The following is a 23,241-nucleotide window of genomic DNA, read 5'->3' as shown; positions in this document are numbered from 1 at the left end:
CTACAAATGCATGATATCATAGTTAACTATCCACCTACTGGGCTGTAACAGTGAGCCTTACACTGTATACACCACCAAGCCCAACAGCGTGCTCATTGTTGGTGTTGTAATCTTATACACAATACATACAGTTAACTATGTTGTTACACTCTTGCTTTTGAGTCGGAAGATTGTCAGTCCAAAATCCAACTCAAGGGCTTGACACTCGCGGTGCAGCAATGAGGGAATGCTGCACTGATGGAGATGCTGCGCTTTGGAGGAGATGTTAAGCCGAGGCCTTTCTACCCTCTCAGGTGGGCGTAAAAGATCCCTTGGTACTTTTTTGAAAAACAGCGGGGGAGTGATCCCTGATGACTTGGCCAATATTTATCCCTCAGCCAACGTCTCCGGTCTGTCCTCTCCCTCCTTCCCTTAGTTTTTGGTGGCAAAGACTGGCAAATATTTCAGGCACAACTTGAAGCTTGAAGTCAAGAACTAGAGGACACTAATTTAAGGTGAATGGCAAAAGAACCGTCATGAGGAAGACAGTTTTTATGCACTGAGTGATTAGGATCTGTAATGCACTGCCTGAGAGTGTGGTGAAGACCGGGTCAATCGTGGCTTTCAAAAGGAGATTAGATAATTGCTTGATGAGAAAAAACCTTCAGGGCTACGAGGAAATGGCGGGGGAGTGGGGCTAGCTGAGTTGCTCTTGAAGAGAGCCAACATAGACAAGATGGGCTGAATGGCCTTCTGTGCTGTAACCATTCTATGTTTCTATAAATGTGGGAGAAAGTCTCTCTGGTCTGCAGGTTACTGGGTGAAGTTAAGGACCACGACAATATTTATCCCCACAGGCCACCGCCACTCACCTTTAAATTTAACCAATTGGCCAGATTTCCCTCCTCTTTACCATTTAGGTTGGCTCTCCATGCAAGGCTAAATCTGCACAGGCTATATTCGAATGAGTTGCTTATAGCAAATTGGGGCCAGTCAGCTGACTACACTGCTTGCCAGTTGTGCAGCAGTGAATGACAAAAGCTTAAATGTAGGCCAGAGTGGATAAATTGGCCCTTGGGTTTACCTAGCATCCTTATTGGCCGGAGAGACTTTCTCCCCATTTATAGAAGCATAGAATGGTTACAGCACAGAAGGAGGCAATTCGGCCCACTTGTGTGTGGCTGGGGACAAAAAGCAAAAACCTGACGGGTTCTGCTGCTTGAAGGGAGATTTACAGTATTTTCATCGCAGTGTTATCATTGGCATTCAGACAGTCTGCAATCAATACCGCGACTTTACAGTAGCATCAGGAAGATGAGACAGAGGATACGTCTGAGATTTTAATAATGATGAACGGCGTCTGATCTGGAGAACTGCAACATTGTTTAACAGCCCCGTGTCCCTCCTGCAGATAACTGTGGTCCATTTGCCAGAACGATAGTGAGCCAGCAACTTTAGTTACACGTAGAGAGTGGAGAAGGTGAGATTGTTCTCCACGCAGCAGAAAAAGTTAAGGGGAGATTTAGTAGAGGTTTTCAAAATTATAAAGCAAGTTAATAGAATAAATAAGGGGAAACTGTTTCCAATGGCTGAAGGATCAGTAATTGGAGGATACAGATTTAAAACAACTGGTAGAAGAACCATGAGTCAAAATAATTGGCAAAAGGAGTAAATGTGATGTGAGGAAAAAATTTTCAACCCAGAGGGCGGTTGGAGTCTGGAACAAACTTGCTGAGAGGGTGGTGGTGGCAGGGTCAATTGAGGTATTGAAAAGGGAATTGGATTGCTACCTGAAAAGAAACAATGTGCAGGGTTATGGGGATAAGGCAGGGGAGTGAGACTGGGTAGAATGCTCTTTCGATGTGTCGATTGGCCTCCTTCTGCACTGCAAAGATTCTGTGATTCTGAGTCATAGTTTTCGAGTCTTTATGGCACCAGGGTTGCCAACTGTGATCAAATATATTCCCGGAGGTTTCATCACATGACTTGCCCCCATATACCTGACATTAGCCGGCCAACACATCCATCTTTGTGACGTACTGCCTTCCTATGTCAACTGGAAAGTAAAAAGACCCGTTACCCGATTGGATGGTTTTTGACTATCAGCCAAACAGCCTTTTTGTCCCATTATCAATGTTTTTCTATCTGGTAAGAGAAATGTTCAAAAAAAATGGCAAAAAAAACCCAATCTTTTTTAATGTCCCGATGATTTTTCTCCAGGGTTGCACACAGCAGTGTCCTGGAGATTGATCTTCAATTCCTGGAGACTCCAGGCCAGTCCTGGAGGGTTCGCAACCCTATGGCACAGAAGGAGGGCATTTGGCCCATCAAATTCACCCTTTTTTTCTCTCCCTTCCCTTTAAAAGGCTCTTAAAATCACTGTCATTGGCCACAATTTGGGTTTGTAAATTTTTTTTGGCCCCTGCTCAGTATGCCCTCGGTCTCTTGTAAATCGATCTTTGACAGGAGAGATGTTAGAAAGTTCCAGAAGTGCAAGTTACGTTTCAAAAGTCATTTTTTGGCACAGAGTCTGGGCACTGATGCATTTTAAAATGATGCAGCCCTTGCTCTCGCACAACTTGCCAAATGAGTTTTCCATCGGTAACTGCAGCTGTACTTACGCATCCACTTCTTGGAAAAGCCGGAGTTTGTCTGGGAAGATCTCGGATAACAGGACAGTGACGTACGGCACTTGGAGAGCCTGGAGCCGAGATTCCAAATGCTGTCAGACAGGAAGGGAAAAGTGGTCAACAACAATCACAAAACGTCTTTAACAACAAGTTGCATTTATGTAATGGCTATAATGTAGGAAAATGCTCCATAGGGGCTTCACAGGAGTGTAACCAATGCCGAACCAAAGAGCAGACATTAGGATGCCTGACCAAAACCTTGCTGCTGGTAATGCTGATAAGTCACATTCACATATGCCTGAAATCCACATGCTTACCTCCAGGGAGATGAGTTGGGGGTGGGCTGAAGCGTTGGATTCAGGAACAGGGCCTCTTGTCAAGCCTGAGTGTAACAATTTCCTGCTGTAGTTAACAAAGGGCACTGTCCAGGGACCAAACCAAGGGGGACCTTGCTGCTCTGTACGGGTCAAAGCCACACTATTGTGTTGATGGTATGGCAGTATAATGTTTCTCATACAAGAACACGTGAACACAAGAAACAGGAGCAGGAGTAGACCACACTGCCCGGCAAGTCTGCTCCGCCATTCATTATGATCTTGGCTGATCCTGGGCTTCAACTCCATTTCCTCTCCCCCCACCTAACTCCCCATATCCCTTAATTCCCCCGAGAGACCAAAAACCTATCCCAGCCTTAAATGTACTCAATGATGGAGCATCAACAACCCTCTGGGGTAGAGAATTCCAAACATTTACAACCCATTTTGTGAAGAAATTTCTCCTCATCTCAGTCCTAAACGATCAGACCTTTATCCCGGGTCTGTGCCCCCCTGTTTTAGATCCCCCGACCAGTGGAAACAATCTCTCTGTCCACCCTATCAAGCCCTCTCAGAATTTTGTCGGTTGCATTGAGATCGCCTCTCATTCTTCTAAACTCCAGAGAATATTAGCCCAATTTACTCAGCTTCTTATCATTGGACAACCCCCTCATCCCAGGGACCAATTTGGTGAACCTTCGCTGTACCGCCTCCAATGAAAGTATATCCTTTCTAAAATGTGGAGATCAAAACTGCACACAGTACTCCAGATGTGGTCTCTACAAAATCTTGTACAATCGGATCTGTTGTATTTGGATTTTCAGAAGGCTTTTGATAAGGTCCTACATCGGAACTTCAGAAGCAATATTGGAGCACATGGGATTGGGGATAATATACGGGCATGGATTGAGGATTGGTTAACTGGCAGGAAACAGAGAGTAGGAATAAACAGGTTGGCAGGCTGTGACTAATGGGGTACTGCAAGGATCAGTGTTTGGGCCCCAGCTATTCACAATCTATATCAATGATTTGGATATGGGGATTAAATGTGATATTTCCAAGTTTGCTGATGGCACAAAACTAGGTGGGAATATGAGTTAAGAGGAGGATGCAAAGAGGCTTGAAGTGTATGTAGACAGGCTAAGTGAGTGGGCAAGAACATGGAAGATGGAATATAATGTGGAAAAATGTGAAGTTATCTACTTTGGTAGGATAAACAGAAATGAAGAGGATTTCTTAAATGGTGAGAGGTTGGGAAGTGTTGATGTCCAAAGAGATCTGGGTGTCCTTATTCATGAGTGACTGAAAGCTAACATGTAGGTGCAGATGCAGCAAGCAATTAGGAAGGCAGATGGCACGTTGGCCTTTATTACAAGAGGATTTGAGTACAGGAGTAAAGAAGTCTTGCTACAATTGTATAGACTCTTGGTGAGACCACGCCCGGAGTATTGTATACAGATGTGGTCTTTTTACCTAAGGAAGAATGTACTTTCCATAAAGGTTCACCAGACTGATCCCTGGAATAGTGGGATTGTCCTATGAGGGTAGATTGAGAAGACCATTAGACCATAAGACATAAGAGCAGAAGTAGGCCATTCGGCCCATCGAGTCTGCTCCGCCATTCAAAGAGATCATGGCTGACCTGATAATCCTCAACTCCACTTTCCTGCCTTTTCCCCATAACCCTTGATTCCCTTACTGATTAAACACCCGTCTATCTCAGCCTTAAATATACTCAATGACCCAGCCTCTACAGCCCTCTGCGGTAAGGAATTCCACAGATTGACTAGCCTCTCAGAGAAGAAATTCCTCCTCATCTCTGTCTTAAACGGGCAACCCCTGACTCTTTGATTATGCCCTCTGGTCCTAGACTCTCCCACAAGGGAAAACAACCTCTCAGCATCTACCCTATTTTACATCATGGATGGGCATCTGAGAGCCATTGCATGCAATAACTGCGGTAACTTAAGGATACTTCACATGTCTTGGGGGAACCACGTGTAGGAAGTCCCTCCAGCATGAGCTCAGGACTCCTGAGCCTCAGGGATAGCTGGAGTCACTGCAGAGCATCAGAGAGGATGAGAGTTTCCTGGGTGGTATGTTCATCACCCCGCAGGCAGGTGAGAGTCAGGATGGTAGGCAGGTAGCCTTCTGGAAGGGTAGGTGAGGTGCAGGTCCTGGTTACCTGTGAAGTATTGTCATGTAGACAAACAGAGTTGTACTGGGGAGGGTTGGCGGTGGGGGTTGGTATGGAAAGAGCAGGAACATTGCAAAGAAATGAGCCGTTTGGTCAAACGAGGCAAAATAAATTAAAGACTAAGTGGAAACAAGAGTCAGGATAATACCTCTGCTCCATTGGAACTGACAGTTAATCGTCATTCATTTATTTGCACCAAGCAGTTTCAATTAAGCATCGTCAACAATACTGTATATAGGTCAGTGAACAAGACCTAGCAGTCTATTTTTATTGTTAATTTTATTTTATTTTTTAATTAGGGAGGGGGCATTAAAAGACATCTTTACAAATGAAAGATGAGATTTCCGTGACATTAAAAGTGGCCATTTGGTCTATTTTATACCTGATTTATGTGTGTAATTTATATATATATTTTTCAAGAAAGCCAGTTCTAATTTTCCTTCTACACTTACTTAGAAATTACAGCACAGAAACAGGCCATTCAGCCCAAGACCTGCATGCTAGCCCATGGTATTTAGAAACATAGAAAATAGGAGGAATAGGTCATTCAGCCCTTTGCACCTCCTCTGCCATTCAATATGATCATGGCTGATCCTCTATCTCAACGCCATACTCCCGTCTCTCCCCATACCCCTTGATGCCTTTAGAGTCCAGAAATCTATCTATTTCCTTCTCAAATATATTCAGTGACTTGGCCTCCACAGCCTTCTGTGGTAGAGAATTCCATAGGTTCACCACCCTCTGAGTGAAGAAGTTTCTCCTCATCTCAGTCCTAAATGGCCTACCCCACATCCTGAGACTGTGGCCCCTTGTTCTATCATCCCTGCATCCAGTCTGTCCATCCCTGTCAGAATTTTATATATTTCAATGAGATCTCCTCTCATTTTTCTAAACATCTTAGCCAACCCATGCCTCATACCTTCATAATTTCCTTTGTTAAGATTTAGGAACCTAGTTTCAGATCAGAGTACTTCACTTTCCATCCTAATGAAGAATTCTATCATGTTATGGTCACTGTTCCCTAAAGGACCCTGCAAAACAAGATTATTAATTAAACCCTTCTCATTGCACAATACCAAATCCAGGATAGCCTGTTCCCTGGTTGGTTCCTTGACATACTGGTCTAAGAAAACATCTCGTACACACTTCAGGAATTTATCTGCCACAGTATTATTGCTAATTTAGTTTGCCCAGTCTATATGTAGATGAAAGTCACCCATGATTACGGTAGCACCCTTGTTACCTGCATCTCTAATTTCCAGTTAAATGCCATCCCCTATCTTATCACTACTGCTTGGAAGCCTCTAGACAACTCCCACTAATGTTTTCCTCCTCTTGATACTTCTTAGCTCCACCCAGACTGATTTCACATCTAGATTTTCCGAGCCAATATCTTCTCTTACTATTGCACTGATTTCATCCTTAACTAACAACGCCACACCACCTCCTTTTCCTTGAGTACCCTTGGATATTCAGTTCCCAGCCTTGGTCACCCTGCAGCCATGTTTCCATAATCGCAATCATACTGTACCTGTTACCATCTATTTGCGCTGTTAATTAGTCTACCTTATTGCAAATGCTCCGTGCATTCAGATACAGTGCCTTTACTTACCTTTTTAACATTTTTACGCATGTCTTTTTGTACTATGACCCTATTTGCTGCTAGCCCTTGTTTCCTCTGTCTTCCACTTTTGCTTTCTACTCTTCTGTCTTCCATTCCTATCTTGGTTGCTCTCTCTTGTGTCTCCCCATTTAGGTTCCCATCCCCCTGCCAATCTAGTTTAAACCCTCCCCTATAAGTACTAGGAAATACCCCTGCGAGGATATTGGTCCCAGTCCTGCCGGGGTGCAACCCATCCAGCTTGTACAGGTCTCATCTTCCCCAGAATCTGTCCCAATGCCTCAGGAATCTAAAACTCTCCAGCCATGTGAGTCTCATATGGTATTTATGTGATATTTATACTCCAAGTTAGTCTCTCTCCACCTTATTTAATCCCACTCTATCAGAATATCCTTCTATTCCTTTCTCCTTCTTGAGTTTATTGACCTTCCCATGAAAGGCACACTTAGAAGCTTACAATTACTCAGGGAAGAGAGCTGTGAGGAGTCAGTGGATGATTTTGCAGGTTATTCATAGCTGCCACAAGATCTGCGTGAAGGATCCGCGGTTACTTTCCTGAGAGCAAAACAATTTATAAGACACAATGATTGCATTAAAAGCTGCAAGATGAATGGACAAATGGGGAGTTTAAATAAATTCTTTATTTATAGAGTGAGCAGGACAGCATAAGCAGTGGAGATGGGAGACTGAAACCTAACAAGGAACGGCTGAAAAGGTCTATCCCCCGAGGGTGGTAGATGTGTGCAATAAGCAGTCATGGAACGTGATGAATGCAACAGGAGCTGCATTTAAGACCAAGTGTGGTTCGCCTACTTTGAGCTGGAGGGCGGGGAGAGATGACAAGTATCAAGCAGATAAGGGTGAGGTAATTGACTAGACTAAAACAGTTGGAAATAAATCAGAATTAACGGGATAAAACACAGAAAGGAAACCGAGATGGAAATATGTGAGGCTGCACCGTGGGATAGCACACTGCCCTTTCACCTCCGAGATCCTGAATTCAAAGCCAGCGCTGATCAAGGTCTTCCTCTTGCTAAAGAGTCGTGACACAGAGCATTTCTGGAGTGGAGCTGACCCTGGTTTCCAGAGGGTGAGAGAGACCCACAGCCGAGACTAGCTCGCAATCCAGCATACTCTCTCATCAAGAGAGCGAAAAGCCATGAGGATGGTCAACTCTGGAAACAGAAACATTGCACTGACGAAGCAGTGGGAGTTTTACGTTGTGTCTAACTGTGAGGAACCTGACCTGGGAGTTTCTGACAGCAAGGCAGATGCTATTGACATCTCAGCTGACAAATTCAGGGCTAGCCACATCGCTAGCCAAGCTGTTCCAGCGCAGCTACAACACTGGTTACCTACACAACAATGTGGAAAATTGTCCCGCTGCATCCTGCACACGCAAAGGTCAAATCCAATCTGGCCAATTACAGTGCCATCAGTCTACTCCCAATCATCAGCAAAGTAATGGAATGGATCGTCGACAATGCTATCAAGCAACATTTACACAGCAATAACCTGCTCACTGATGCTCAGTTTGGGCTCTGCCAGGGCCACTCAGCTCCTGACCTCACTACAGCCTTGGTCCAACATGGACAAAAAAAACTTAACTCCAGGGGTGAGGTGAGAGTGACTGCCCTTGGCATCAAGGAGCCCTAGCAAAACTAAAGTCAGTGGGAATTGGGGGAGAACTCTCCACTGGTTGGAGTCATACCTAGTATAAAGGAAGATGGTTGTTGTTGTTGGAGGTCAATCATCTCAGTCCCACGACATCACTGCAGGAGTTCCTCAGGGTAGTGTCCAAGGCCCAACCATCTTCAGCTGCTTCATCAATGACCTTCCATCCATCATAAAGTCAGAAGTGGAGATGTTTGAGCACCATTCGTGACTCCTCAGATACTGAAGCAGTTCATGTCCAAATACAGCAAGACCTGGATAATATCTAGGCTTGGGCTGATGAGTGGCAACATTCGTGCCACACAAGGGTCAGACAATGACTATCTCCAACAAGAGAGAATCTAACCATCGCCCCATGACATTCAATGGCATTATCAAGACTGAATCCCCCACTATCAACATCCCGGGGGTTACCATTGACCAGAAACTGAACTGGACTAGCCATGTAAATATTGCGGCTACAAGAGCAGGTCAGAGGCTAGGAATCGTGTGATGAGTAACTCACCTCCTGACTCCCCAAAGCCTGTCCACCATCTACAAGGCATGAGTCAGGAGTGTGATGGAATGCTCTCCACTTGCCTGGATGAGTGCAGCTCCAACAACTCTCAAGAAGCTCAACACCATCCAGGACAAAACAACCTGCTTGATTGGCACCCCAAGCACAAACATTCACTCCCCACATCACCGACGCACAGTAGCAGCAGTGTGTACCATCTACAAGATGCACCACAGGAATTCATCAAGGCTCCTTCAACAGCACCTTCCAAACCCACGACTACTAACACCTGGAAGGACAAGGGCAGCAGATAGATGGGAACACCACCACCTGCAAGTTCCCTTCTAAGCCACTCACCTTCAGTGTCACTGGGTCAAAATCCTGGAATTTCCTTCCTAACAGCACTGTGGGTGTACCTACGCCACATGGACTGCAGCGGTTCAAGAAGGCAGCTCACCACCACCTTCTCAAGGGAAATTAGGTATGGACAATAAATGCTGGCCTAGCCAGCGATGCCCACATCCCATGAAAAAATAAATGAAAAATAAGAACAGAAGCTGTGTATGCAATGAGACACCCGCACAATTTCCCCTCCTACACCCGCTGTGCCCCCTGAATGCAGCCCAGCTTTGACTGGATTCTGAATGTAATGTGCTATTTGACTACAATAGGCATTGCAGCCTCTGCCAGTTCTCTCTTTACACAAACACACACACAACTTTCATCAGGGTCACTGGATAACAGTCAGAAGTGAGAATGCTGGCTGATTATCCCTCTCCCCCAGCCACACCCAAGTCTCCAGGCCAGGGGGCACTGAGGGCAACTGGAACCCCTCCCCCACCCACCCCCATTGATGCAATAGCTGAGATCCAGTCCATGAACAATCAGGCTCCCAAACTTTGCAATGCTACAGGCCCAGCTTGTAGAAGGTTGGGAACAAAGAACAAACAGGACAATGTGAGTTTAATACTCTTCAGACGCTGCCAGTGATCTCAGCTTTCCACTAATTAACAGCAATGTGAACTTGCACCTTCAGCTGAGTATTGGACAATGGTGAATCAGCCGCTCTTTTAATACTTCGCCCGATTTGGGAAGGGCAATTCAGGCCGGGTGTAAACGGGGCTAGCCGATTCACCATCACTAATAGCTGGCGAGCGGTGAACATTACACTGACCCCTGAGCAATGTGTTTCTGAAGCAGTGCACGGAGAAACAAAACGAGACCAGTGAAGGACAAGGCTGAATGTCAAATTCATTAATCTTCCAGCTTATCCTCAGTGTGGCGACACAGTGCACACTAAGCCCCTTCTGTCCGTTCAGTCGCACCATGAAGGCTTTCACAGCCATTCTCTCAGCTTTCTGCAAAAAAAAACAAAGCGCGGAACTGCACAGAACGTTTACCCTATCCCTCCATTTCCCCTCACCCTCTTCACTCGGGCAGGGCGGTAGCGAGGGAGGAGAGAGGGGCAATTAGGGATGAGCAACAAATGCTGGCCTAGCCAGTGATGCCACCATCCTGTGAAAGAATAAATTTAAAAAAAAGCTCACCTAGTCCCACCCTCCCACTTCCTCCCCATTGTCCTGAAAATGTTTTCATTTTAGACAATTAACCAAATCCCTTTTGAAACCCATGTTTAAATCTGCCTCCACCACACCACAGCGCATTCCAGATCCTAAACACTCGCTGTGTAAAAATGCTGTCCCTCATGTCACCCTTGGTTCTTTTGCTAATCACCTTAAATCGGAGTCCTCTGGTTCTTGACCCTTCCGTCAACAGGAACAGCTTCTCACTATCTACTCTGTCCAGACTCCTCATGATTTTGGACACCTTGATCAAATCTACTCTTAATCCTCTCTTCTCCAATGAGAACAGTCCCAGGTTTGACAATTATCCATGTAGGTTAAGTCCCTCATCCCTGGAACCAATCCCGTGAATCTTTTTTGCACCCTCTCTAATGCCTTCACATCCTTCCTAAAGTGTGGTGCCCAGAACTGGACACAATATTCAAAGTCGGATAAATGTGGTTTGCATTCGTCTGAGTTTAGGAGGCTGAGGAGGTGTTTAAAATGATTTGATGGGGCGGATATGGAGAAACTATTTTCTCTGGGAGGGAATGTCATGTTTTTATAATGAGATAAAAGCACCAATCACTCATCAGGGATTGGGTAAACATGTTGTGGGTTCATTTATTCATTCTAGGCACATGTGAACAGATATACATAGATAGGAAGCTTGAAGATATCAGAGCTGTGTGTGTGTACGCTTCTGAGAGCAAAAGTGAAACTGAATTGCATGACACACTTCCTTTCTAGTGATGTCATGCTGCAATCCCTTAGAGGCATATTACAACAGGGAAGTCAAGAATAAGGAGATGTGATTTTAAAATTAGAGCCAGGAGCAAATTCAGGAAGCAAGTTTTCAAAGAAAGGGTGGCAGAAATCTGGAACTCTCTTCCCCAAAAGTGTTGCGGGTGCTAGGGGGGAGGAGTGGGGGGGGGGGGGGTCAATTGGAGCTTTCAAGACCGAGATACGTAGATTTTTGGCGGGTAAAGGGATAAAGGATTCAGAGCAAAGGCAGGAAAATGGAGTTGAGTTGCAGATCAGCCCTGATCTAATCGAATAGGGAGGAAATTTGAATGGCTGAAAGGCCTCCTCCAGTTCAGGTGAGGTACTGGATGAAATCCCAGACCCTGCAAGGTTTCACACCCTAGAGGCGCAAGCCACTTGCGGGCGGAGCGGGCAGGGAGGGTGAATTTGATTTAAAACGGTGCAAAGGGCAAAGTCCTCTATCCTTCCCACAGCCAAGAAAGCCAGATGTTCATGCTTCGAACTCCTGACTTCACGTAGTGCTGTACATATAGAGGCAGGCATGCACGTCAGATGGAATGACACGGGTCTAATGGTTTCTGTACCAGGCGCAGAATTAAAAAAGAACAACACGGTTCCGCAAAAATGTTGTAAACTCCTTGAGGCTAATCCCAGAAGGCAATGCTGTTTAGACTCTAATGACTAACGCTGCAAATGAAACGCGCCATGAATGTATAAGCAACAAACAAGTTGCGTTTTCATCTTTTCATTTTAGGCAACATCTTTCCAGGGGATTTTTCCAGCGCTCGGCTGTTAATTGATTTCTGGCAAGTGTAATACAGAGAAAATACAGCAGACGCTTTGAGCGACTGGGACCCTGAAGGTGACGGATGATCCAACTACCTCATGTGCAATCTGCTTGGTCGCTTCCCAGCTGGAACTCTGGTAGTAGCCCCGGCCGATTGCAGTCACAACATGGAGCCTTATATTTTCTCACTCCCCATGTTTATCTTTTTTATCGAGTCCCCCACCCTCCAAATATCTGAGGGAGACAAGGTGATGAGCAATACAGGGAGAGAGCGAGAGAGAGAGAGAGAGAGGAAGGACTAGGGGTAGAAAGAGAGAGAAAAGGGGTATAGAGAAGAAGGATACAGGTAGGAAGAGGAGAGAGAGGGAGAGAGAAAAGGGTCAAGCCATAAAGTGATTACCGTGTACAAGGAGGCCATTCAGCCCACTGAAACCATGCTCACTCTCTGTTAAGCAGTCCAGGTAGAGGAAGGAAATAGGGATAAAGAGGAGAAACAGGGAGGAAGAGAAAGAAGAGGAGGAAGAGCTAAAGGAGGAGGTGGGAAGAGAAAGGAAAGTGGGATCTGAGTTAGACAGTGCTGGTTAAAAGGGAGAATGTAGGGAAGCGCTAATGGGGAAGAAGGCGAGAGAGCAGGGAAGAGAAAGCTAGAGAGATAGAGTGCAGAGGGAAGAGGGCAAACACAAGGCAACTGGAGAGTTGGGGAAGAGGGAGAGAGAAGAGGGATGAGGGAGAGAAAGGAGAAGAGCGGAGCATGGAGAAACAGCTGGTGAAGAGAGAGAGCAAGAGGAAAAAGGGAAAGAGTAGCAAAGAGTGAGGAAAGAATGAGTTAAGGAAAGAGAAATAAAGAATAAAAGATGGAGAAAGCAGGGAAAAAGAAAGAGAGGGAGGTACAAAGAAAAAAGGCAGGAGTGAGAAATAAAGGAGGAGAAAACAGAGAGAGAGAGAAAGAGTGCATGAAAGGTCTTCATGCAATCCCTCGAGTGGTTTATTTTAAATTCAAAGAATGTAAACCAAAAGAGGACCGGCTGAAAATAATATTAAAACATATTCTGTACTAAGGCATGAAATTAAATGCTTCGAGGAAGCTAAATACCTTTAGCTCGGGAAGAAAAGCTCATTTCTGAAGCCAAATAAAGCATCTGCTCAAATCAAAACTGAAAATAAATCTTCAACCTAAACAACTAATCTAAATTCTTATTAAAATTATGCTGATAGATTAACAATTCTGAATACACATACACACACGCACAAACGCGCAGCAGAATTTTTTTCCATTATAAATTCCTATGTCCACGTAGCAAATGGAAATTGCCAATAAAAACTTGTCATGCTGTCATTACATGCTGCCACCTGTGGCGGCACTGGTGGGAGGTTATTAATTACAGTGTGACGTTTACATAGGCAGTTTCAATATAATGGTGGGAGGTTGTTAATTACAGTGCGATGTTTACATAGACAGTTTCAATATAAATACAAAAATATCAATTTACACTTGAAGTAGAGGATAAAGGACAGTATGCATGACTTCCTGATAGGAACAGACTTAAACCCATTCTCCATGGTCTCGCTATTCTGCATCCCCCCTTTACCTGAGTACTACACTTGGGGCAGAATCGTCCCAGATTTGCACTAGGCATAATTTTACCTGCTGGTCACAATGGTGACTTTTCACGCTGTATCATCCCAAACCCGTCGCATTAATTGTGCATTCCCGGGAAACACATTGTTTCCATGGTGGGCGGACTTTCATTCGCCCGCAAGCCATTACCTCACCGCTTCATCACGCTGGGCGCCACATTTAAAGTGCAGATGTGCGCGCACCTCTCAGTGCTTCCAGACCACGACTGCTGTAAAGAAGACATGGCACTGAAGGGCAAAAAGACTCCAGTCCCCAGATTCAATAACGCGTCCCTTGAGTGCCTTTTGGATGCCGGGGAGGCTCGCTGTGATGCCCTCTACCCCCGCTCTGGCCACAGGATGGTCAGCAACATCACCAATCTGGATTGGTAGGCAGTGGTCAGTGCCAATGCCCTGCAAAAGAGGACAACCAGCCAGTGCCGCAAGAGGATAAATGATCTCCTCCGTTCTGCCAGGGTGAGTCTTCTCATCACTCTCAACTCACACATTCACAAACCTAAGCCCATCACACATCCACAGGGCCATCACTCATTGCCGGTTCAAGGGACATCACCATTCACTCTCCCACACACACCTTCGTTGTCCTCATCCCGTCCATGGGACCACTCAACATCCACACATGCCAGGCATACTTATCATCTGGCCTGGCAGGTGTCCTGCTTACAGTCTCTCCATCTCTATTTGTGCAGGACAAGCTGGCACACAAGGTCACAGACTGGCGGAGGAATGCCTGACATCAAGGTCCTCAAGGACTTTGAAAACAGAGCCATCCAGCTGGCCGGCGATGATCTGGACCAGTCCTGCACTGACGGAGAGGTTGGCAGTGCTCAACCAAGTGAAGATCCAGCAGTGCAACATCCATGTGTCCTGTTTTATAGGCCACTGTCCTGAACTGATTATCACTCCTTGCTTTGCAGGCACATCTGGGAAACTGCCAAGGGAGCCCACAATCCAGGGCCTCCAATCAAGCTCTGAAGAAACCTCTGAAGAGGAATCTGAAGGCATCCTCCTCGAATTCCCAACACAGCGCTCACCCACACCCTCCACTAGCGCACGAGCTTTACAGAGGCCTCAGGATCACAATCTGGTGAGCACATTGCACTGTCTGATCCTCAGCAGGCAGCAGCAGGGACTTTCCAGGTGTCCGGCACTTGGAGGACTGCTGGAGGTCAGAAATTTGCTGAGTCTGAGTCAGATGAGGAGCCTCTGGACTCAGTCATGTCACAGTTGCTGGAGCTGCAAAGGCAAGATCGGGAACATCAGGAAGGGATGTCCGCTGCACTCCTCAGATTGCAAAGCATGATGGAGGATTCTGTCTGCCTTCAGTCTGAGGTGATAGTGCCAGCATGCCAATGCACCGAGGTCAACACTGGTAGGATGGCAGCCGCCATGGAGACCTTGGTCCAGGATGTCGCTCCTGCACTGCTGCACGGGCTCAACTCTATCGCTGGCGCCATAGTTGGCCTCCAACAGTGTGTACACAAGGGGGGCTCGATCTCACTCCAGCTTCCCCTTCTCAAAGCGTCAGCCAGGGGCCCTTGGGAACCCATAGGGAGGAGAATCAGCAGGTGTCCCCCTACCCTAGCCATCCATCCAGGTGACTCGGCGAGTGTCCGATCCATCCGACTCCCCTCTTACTGTGACCCCAGCAGCTCCAGCTCCACAGGCCGAGGAGGGTGCCACTGCCACACAGCAGGACTCCGAAAGCAGGCTGGGGTCCTCCAGGTCTCAGCCCTCCAGTGGATGACTGCTAAGGTCATCACAGACAGGGCGTAGCAGTCAGCAGGTTGCCTCCCGCCTCTGCTATGGATGGCCGGGGAGCACCAAGACATAGCGGCAGGGTTAGGAAAGTTAAGAAGATGTAACTCTTTCGAGTCAAACCAAATAAACTAAATTAACAATTCAGGGGACAAATGAAAGGCAGTCCCTTAAGGGAAAACAAAAAACAAAATTTAAAGGAAACTTACAAACATCAAACCAAACTGGGATTTTGGGGGGGGGGGGGGGCGTCAATAAAACACCCCAGTCCCCGTGGTGCCCACTGAGCATTGAAGGCCTCGATGGTGCCGGCAGACACGGCGTGCTCCCTCACCAGAGACACCCGGCCATGAACGTAGCCTCGGAAAAGGGGCAGAGAGTCAGGTGGGATGACCCCCTCGATCGCCCGCTGCCTGGACTTGTTAATGGCCAACTTGGCCAGGCCCAGGGGCAGGTTCACGAGGAGGTCCTCCTCCCTCCCGGCCCCCCTTCCGCACCGGGTGAAGAAGATGCAGCTCTTTTGAGTCAAAGCAATTAAACTAAATTAACAAAATCAGGGACAAAGTAAAAATCAGCCCCTTAAAGGGAAACTGCAAAAACAAAAGACAAAATGCAAATGAAACTTACTAACATCAAATCAAAATGTGATTAAAGGGGTCTATAAAGCACCCCAGTCCCACCGAGCATGGAAGGCCTTGATAGTGCCGATGGACACCGCGTGCTCCCTCTCCAGGGACACCTGACCGTGAACATAGCCGCGGAAGAGGGGCAGACAGTCGGGTTGGACGACCCCCTCGATCGCCCACTGCCTGGAAGAGGGGTGCCTTTTTTTATAATGATGCTATGAAGAAAAAAAAGTTTTGTTTTATAATTGTTTGTACATATATATGTGGTAAAAGAAATTTGTGAATTATAGATGTGGGAATACGTGACATTATTTCCTTCTGTTTGTTTAAAAAAAACATGTTCTTTAAGTTTTTTTTAGTTAAAGAGGGGAATCGGTTAATATGGCAATCACCTTGTTAAAAACAGTTGCTAGTTAAACAGGTGATGGCCATTGATTATCCCATCTAAACAGAATAAAAAGATACAGCTAGAACATTTTGGGTAGAAGCTACTTGGAAGTCAGTAGCACTGAGGAGTTGTTTTGAAAATAAATCAGCTTGAACCAAAAGACCAGCCTGGATTAATTCTTCCACCACAACCTCTTATTGTGAGTAACACAGGTGCCATCCCTGTGGACTTTGGAAGACATCAGGGATCTGTGACTGACTGAGAATGTAGGAGTTGTGGACACTCCCTAGAAACCGTGCGTAGACCTGCAGGGTGCACTTGTGGTGGTCACACACCAGCGGCACATTCAGCAAATGGAAGCCCTTGCGGCTAACTGCATGTTGCGATGGAGATCTGAGCGCCAGGTCAGTGTAGTCGATCACACCCTGCACCTGTGGGAAACCAGAGATCTGGGCAAATCCAATTGCTCTTACATCCTGGCTTTCCTGGCCCCGGGCGAAGTGCACAAAGATGTGTGCCTTCGCGAAGATGGCATCCATGACTTCATGGATGCATTTATGGGTGGAGGCTTGTGATATCCCACAGAGGTCACCTGTGGAGCCCTGAAAGGAGCCACTGGTGTAAAAATGGCGTGCCATGGTCACGTTCACGGCCACTAAAAGTGGATGCCCTCCATGTCTCTGTGGCACCAAATCCTGCAGCAGGTGGTAGATGTGACTGACCAGCTCCCTAGACATACCCAGCCTTTGGCAACACTGGTTCTTGGTCATCTGCAGGAATGAAAGGTGGTGTGGATAGACTCTGGGTCTAGCTAGGTGCCGACCAGCGATGGCTCGCTGTGGCTCTTGGGCAGTGTGTGTGGGAGCACCAGCCGCCCCATCTTCCTGAGGGTGCTGCTCCTCCCTCTACGCAGCCAGATGTCTCAGTCACTCTCTTCTCTGTCGTGTTCACTCTCTATATACCACGAGCCATACAGCTAGTTCACCAGGCTCCATGATCCTGATGTACTCCTCCTCCAGGATGAAAGAGAGACATGTGAGTTAGCATGGGTGTACTAAGAACCTCCCTTGGTTAAGGCTGAAGGTCCCTTAACACATCCCAGAGAGTGCTGGCCACCACCTGGATGGCGAGAGATTAGTGCGCTGCACAGCTGCCCAAAACCACACCCACCTCCGCCCCACTCCACCCGACTGATTGGCTGCAGCTTTGCCCATTGGACTACATGCTGTGCTCTCAGCTCAGACACAGGCATTCTCCTAACTCACACTGCAAGGCTGCACTGTTAGTTTGAACCATGGGGGAGACTGGTCTAAACCAGGATGATGACATTGCCAGGGGCTGTGAGCACCTCCACCAGTGACTGGTCCATGGCCAGCTTTAGTGAGGAGATTGTACAATGTGCTCAGTCGTCCAACTGTTCTGCCGTCCACTGAAATGCTGATTACTTTGCAGTCTGTACCCGAGGGATGAAAAGTTTTGGAGCACCTGGTAGCACTTTGATGCCTCTGCATTGCTTGAGTGGCAGATAAGCTAGAGGCCCAACTCCACGCATGTCAATGTGGCTGTGCCTGAACTGCAGGGGGGGGGCATGAATCCGACAGGCTGGCCCAATAATTATATGCAGATGTATTACAATAAGGTTCCCGACATCCGATGGCGGGGTACGCGGTCCGCCATTGGCGGGCTGAGCAGATGATCGCAAACGGGTTTCACAACGTTGTGAAGCCGATTTTTGGCCTTCTCGCCATATTGTCCGCTCACATCACCGAGCACGTCCGATGCCAGAGGACGCGGACGATTCCGCCCTTGGTCTCGACTCCCCTTGTGCAATGCTGAGAGAGAACAATAAATGATAAATTTTCATTCTTTTTCTCTCCATCACCCCCAACATGGGCTTTTCCACTGACGATGTCCCAAACCGAGCAACTTGCAATCCCTGTTTGTCATTTAATGGAAGACTTGCAAGAATAAGGGGAACACACTGAGGATTTAGCAAAATAAACAGCATCAACAACTTGAATTTATATAGCACCTATAACCTTGTAAAACGTCCCAAGATGCTTCACAGGAGAGTCAAACAAAATGTGATACCAAGTCACGTGAGGAGATACCAGTGCAGGTGAGCAAAAGCTTGGTCAAATAGTTAAGTTTTAAAGGAGGAGAGACGGGTGGGGAGGTTTGGGGAGGGAATTGCAGATTCACTCAGAATTGCCCAGAAAGCTGAAGACATGGCCACTAATGGAGGGGTGGATGAAGTTTGTTTATGTGTTTTGTATCTTCACACTGAATAATGGGAAAGCGCTGGAAGGATTAGCATGTTAATTATCAACCTGTTGAATAACATCGTGACCACTCCATCCATGGCCAACAAGTCCTGGGGTGGGACTTGAATCTGGAGCTTCTGGGTCAGACGCAGGTAAGCTACCGAATGCCCCACAAGACCCTCCGATGAATGAAGTGAGGGATGTGGAAGAGGCTAGAATTGGAGGAACACAGAGATCTCGGAGAGTTACAGGGGGCAAAGCCACGGAGGGATGATTTTACAAGTCTTGCTGCTCCCAGTCGGATTATCTGGCTCTGATCCCGTGTTCCCAGTGGGGAAACCGCACGTTCTGTGGGTACGGATGGGAAACAGGGCTGCAACAACAGAGCCCCGAGTCCCCTCCACCCTCCATTCCCTGTGAGTTCTGCTGCCCACAGGCAGGGCAGAGTCACCGCTACTGCTCCATTCAGAAATCCCGGTGCGTGTATTCGTGGATCCTGGTCCTAGCCCCGCCTCAGCAATCATCCTCATCAAAGAATGAATGAATTTGCATTCATACTGTACCTTTCACAATCTCAAATCCAAACAATGCAAATGGAAAGTGGGTGGTTTCCACAATGGATACTGATCGACAATGCCAGTTGTATGCCCAATGGCACTGTGAAAAATCTACCCCATTGGGTGTCACAGGTGCCAGCTTTGCTCAGGTGGCCGTTCAGAGCTGGTGGGCCATTTGACCATGGATGCATCGCAATCAAGCCCAATCCTGTCCCTCGGCTGCCAGCCTCATCAATGGGATGGGGGGGGGGTCATCACTGGAGCAGGGATCAGGAGCTGGAACCTGACCTATGGGTGCTGAGGCGGGTTGGGGGGGGGAGGGGGGGGGTGTGTTGGCCATGGCACGGAAACTTGCATGTTCTTACTCTGTATGGCTCATTAAAGAAGGAAAGGCATGCATTTCTAATAGCGACTTTCACAACCCGAGAATATCCCCAAGTGCTTTACGGCCTACAAAGCAATTTTGAAGTTTAGTCACTGTTGTGATATCAGAAATGGAGCAGCCAATTTGCACACAGCAAGCTCCCATGAACAGCAATGCAATTTATTTTTATTTGTCCCTGGGATGTGGGCGTCGCTGGCTAGGCCAGCATTTATTGCCCATCCCTAATTGCCCTTGAGAAGGTGGTGGTGATCTGCCTTCTTGAACTGCTGTAGTCCATGTGGTGTAGGTACACCCACAGTGCTGTTAGGGAGGGAGTTCCAGGATTTTGACCCAGTGACTGTGAAGGAACGGCGATATAGTTCCAAGTCAGGATGGTGAGTGGCTTGGAGAGAGACAGGGTAATCTATTTTAATCAGGTTGGTTGGTTGAGAGGTTAAGTGTCGGTCAGGACTCTGGAAAGAGTGTCCCTTCTCCTCTTTGGAAATAGTGGTCATGGTGTAAGGTGGCGCCTCTGACAGTGCAGCACTCCTTCAGTACTGCGCTGGGGAGTCAGCCTAGATTTTGTATTCTAGTCTCTGGGGTGGCACCTGAACACACATTGTTCTGATCCAGCAGCACGAGGGTTACCCACGAGCTGGGGTAATTCAAGTAATTCAATCAGCTGGTAAACTCTTGGGGAAACGGGAGGATCTTATGGATCCATGGAAAAAATAATCAACTCGACCGTACAGTTAATCAGGAGTGCCTCAAAATTCAATCTGAAGAGAAAATAGTCAAACACCCTCTAATTATGCAGTGTTATGCATGATAATCACACTGCCTGACAGCCTCATACCTGTTAAATACATACTTTGCAAGCGAACAGAAAGTGATTAATTACAGATCCACGCAAAGGTTTTACAATAATGTAGTGGTTTACATTAACTGAAACAAGCATGATGAACCGGTTTTGGCTCACACATCCTCTTGTCTACCCACACCCCCCCTTTCCCAAGAGAATTAAATTTATCAGAAATTATAATAGAACATTCTGTTAGAGGGAAACTATATTCAGGGATTTATAGTACAGAAATTGGCCATTCAGCTCAACTGGCTGGTCTTTATACTGCACACAAGCCTTCTCCCACCCCTCTTTATCTCATCCTATCAGCACATCCTTCTATTCCTTTCTCCCTCATGTGCTTACCCAGCTTCCTCTTAAATGCTAATTGCCTTGCGATAGAAAGTTCCACATGACGCCTTACCACTCTCAGGGTAAAGACATTTCTCCTGAATTCCCTACTGGATTTATTAGTGACTGTTTTATATTTGTGGCCCGTGGATTTGGACTCCTCCATAAGTGGAATTGTCTTCCATACGTCTACCCTATCAAACACCTTCAGAATCTTAAAGACCTCTATTACCCTCAGCCTTGGTGCAAAGTACATTTGAAACTGTTAAGAGGAGGAATTTCTCTACTCAAGGAATGAGAATGTCTAGGATAATCATCTAGGCAGAGCGGAAGAGACAAAAGCCATTAGGGACCATGATCTCAAGCTGCCAAACTCACTAGGGTGGGAAATGGAAAATGTCATTGTTTCGTTGTGTGGTAGCGGTTTAGACAGGGTTTTGGGGATTGTTTTTTAGTAACTCTGACGGTGAGAAACCATTCTGCTGGGGTGAGGATCGATAACTCAGAAGAGGTCTTTGTTTTTCTTTAATAAACCCTTAATGGTTCACACCCCTCTCTCGGCCTCTCCTTTTGCTTGAGGACAGTGAGGTGAACTGGTTACGCGAATGAAGCCAGATTCGTGTGCGAAATTTTGGAGTAGCTCATCTGCAAATTGCGGCCCCCTGTCAGACACGACAATGTTTGGAATGCCATGCGTTGAATAAATTCTCTTGAGGAATTGAGCAACTGTTTTCCACTGTGCAGTCGGTTACTTCAATCCACCATGAGTAGTAATCAATGACAATAAGGGAGATTTACCCCTTAAACTCAAATACATCCATTCCAAGGTGTTCCAATGGCCTTGATGGAAAGGTAGAAGGTAATAAGGGTTCTTTTTGTTCATGGTTGTTTACAGCACAAGTAAGGCAGTTAAAAATCATTTCCTCTATGGAGTGAGTAATGCCTGGCCACCAGGCTGATCGCTGCACCCTCGCATGATGCTTTACAATTCCTAGATGACCTTGGTGAAGTTTCTGAAGAATATCAAGCCAAAGTGCTCTCAGTATGTCTATTTTCTCATTGAAGACTAGTAAGTCGTCAATGACAGTGAAAGGCTTGCACTGCTCAAAGTACTGGCATAGTATCGGATTACTGGGGGTATGGTCTGGCCATCCTTCCAGACAACATTCTTGGACTTGGAGACATTCTTCATCTTGTTTCTGGGTTTGCTTTATTTCCTGCAACTTCTTTGCAGCAGCTGGTAAATGCTGAGTGATGAAGGATATATATATTTCAACCTACTCAATGAAGCGTAATTCCTCCTGTTTGGTTCTTTACGATGGTATTTGTGACAGTGTTTCTGCTGTTGTTTGACAATTTCCTTGCACATACTCTGTGATAGAGTCATATCTCATTAATCTTAATCTGATCTGCTGAAGCCTGGATGGCATCTTCACAATTTATTTCATGTTCAGAAGGGTGACTAGAGCTTTATGGTCTGTTTTGATTTTGAAACATAATCTCAGAACAGTCTGAAATTTTTTCACATGCCAATGTTGTTACCAATGCTTCTTTTTCAATCTTGGCCAACACTATTTTGTTGGCATAAGCTCGCAGGGTGATGTGATAGTCACACTCTTGATTATGAATAATTAAAAGTGAAAGACCAACTGATGGCAAAGCTGAACTGTCGAGATGGAGAAACTCTTGAACCACTCTATATCATTCATAATCAAGAGTGCTCTCTAAGCAGAAAAGCATGCCTAAACTGAAATTAATCTGTGAGGTGGACAAAGTTGACGGTGAGAATTACAGCACTGTATTCCGAAATGAATTCCCAAAATTATTTACAGGGTTAGGGAAATTAACGATCGACTATCACATCACCATCTGAGCTTATGCCAACAAAATGGTGTTCAGGTATGCTATGATTGAAAAAGAATCTGTATATTGACTGGACAAATCAGATTGGAGGGGTAACATGGAGGACAAATTTGTAGAGTGCATCAGAGATTGTTTCTTAGAGCAATGAGTTGCAGAACCTACTCAGGAACAGGCTATTTTGGATCTAGTAACGTGTAATGAGATAGGATTAATAAGAGAGATCGTAGTTAAGGATCCTCTAGGGAGTAGCGATCACAACATGGTAGAATTTCAAATTCAGTTTGAGGGTGAGCAACTCGGGTCTCAAACCAGTGCCCTCAACCTAAATAAGGGTAGTTACAGAGGTATGAAGAAAGAGTTGTCTAAAGTGGGCTGGGAAAATAGATTAAGGGGAAGATCAGTGGATGAGCAGTGGCAGACATTTAAGCAGATATTTCATAACGCTCACCAAAGATTTATCCCGGTCAAAAAGAAGGACTCAATGAGAAGGATGAACCACCCGTGGTTAACAAAGGCGGTCAAGGAGAGTATCCAATCTAAAACTAAGGCATACAAAGCCGCAAAAA

General features: G+C 46.3%; 1 protein-coding gene across 3 annotated transcripts in view; it reads right to left on the bottom strand.

Moving 5' to 3' along the window:
* dph1 (diphthamide biosynthesis 1) overlaps nucleotides 1-23,241 on the bottom strand; it is a 631,990-nt gene that overhangs the window by 115,915 nt on the left and 492,834 nt on the right. For all 3 annotated transcript variants that reach the window (XM_078548194.1, XM_078548195.1, XM_078548196.1), the window contains one exon: nucleotides 2,601-2,701. In XM_078548194.1, the coding sequence (XP_078404320.1) occupies nucleotides 2,601-2,701 (101 nt within the window). The remainder of the gene's footprint in view (nucleotides 1-2,600; nucleotides 2,702-23,241) is intronic.

The sequence above is a fragment of the Cetorhinus maximus genome, chromosome 9 (assembly GCF_964194155.1).
Source record: "Cetorhinus maximus chromosome 9, sCetMax3.hap1.1, whole genome shotgun sequence".
In the NCBI taxonomy this organism is placed as follows: Eukaryota; Metazoa; Chordata; class Chondrichthyes; order Lamniformes; family Cetorhinidae; genus Cetorhinus; species Cetorhinus maximus.
The sequence above is the reverse complement of the archived record's forward strand: the minus strand, read 5'-3'. Positions and strand labels throughout refer to the sequence as shown.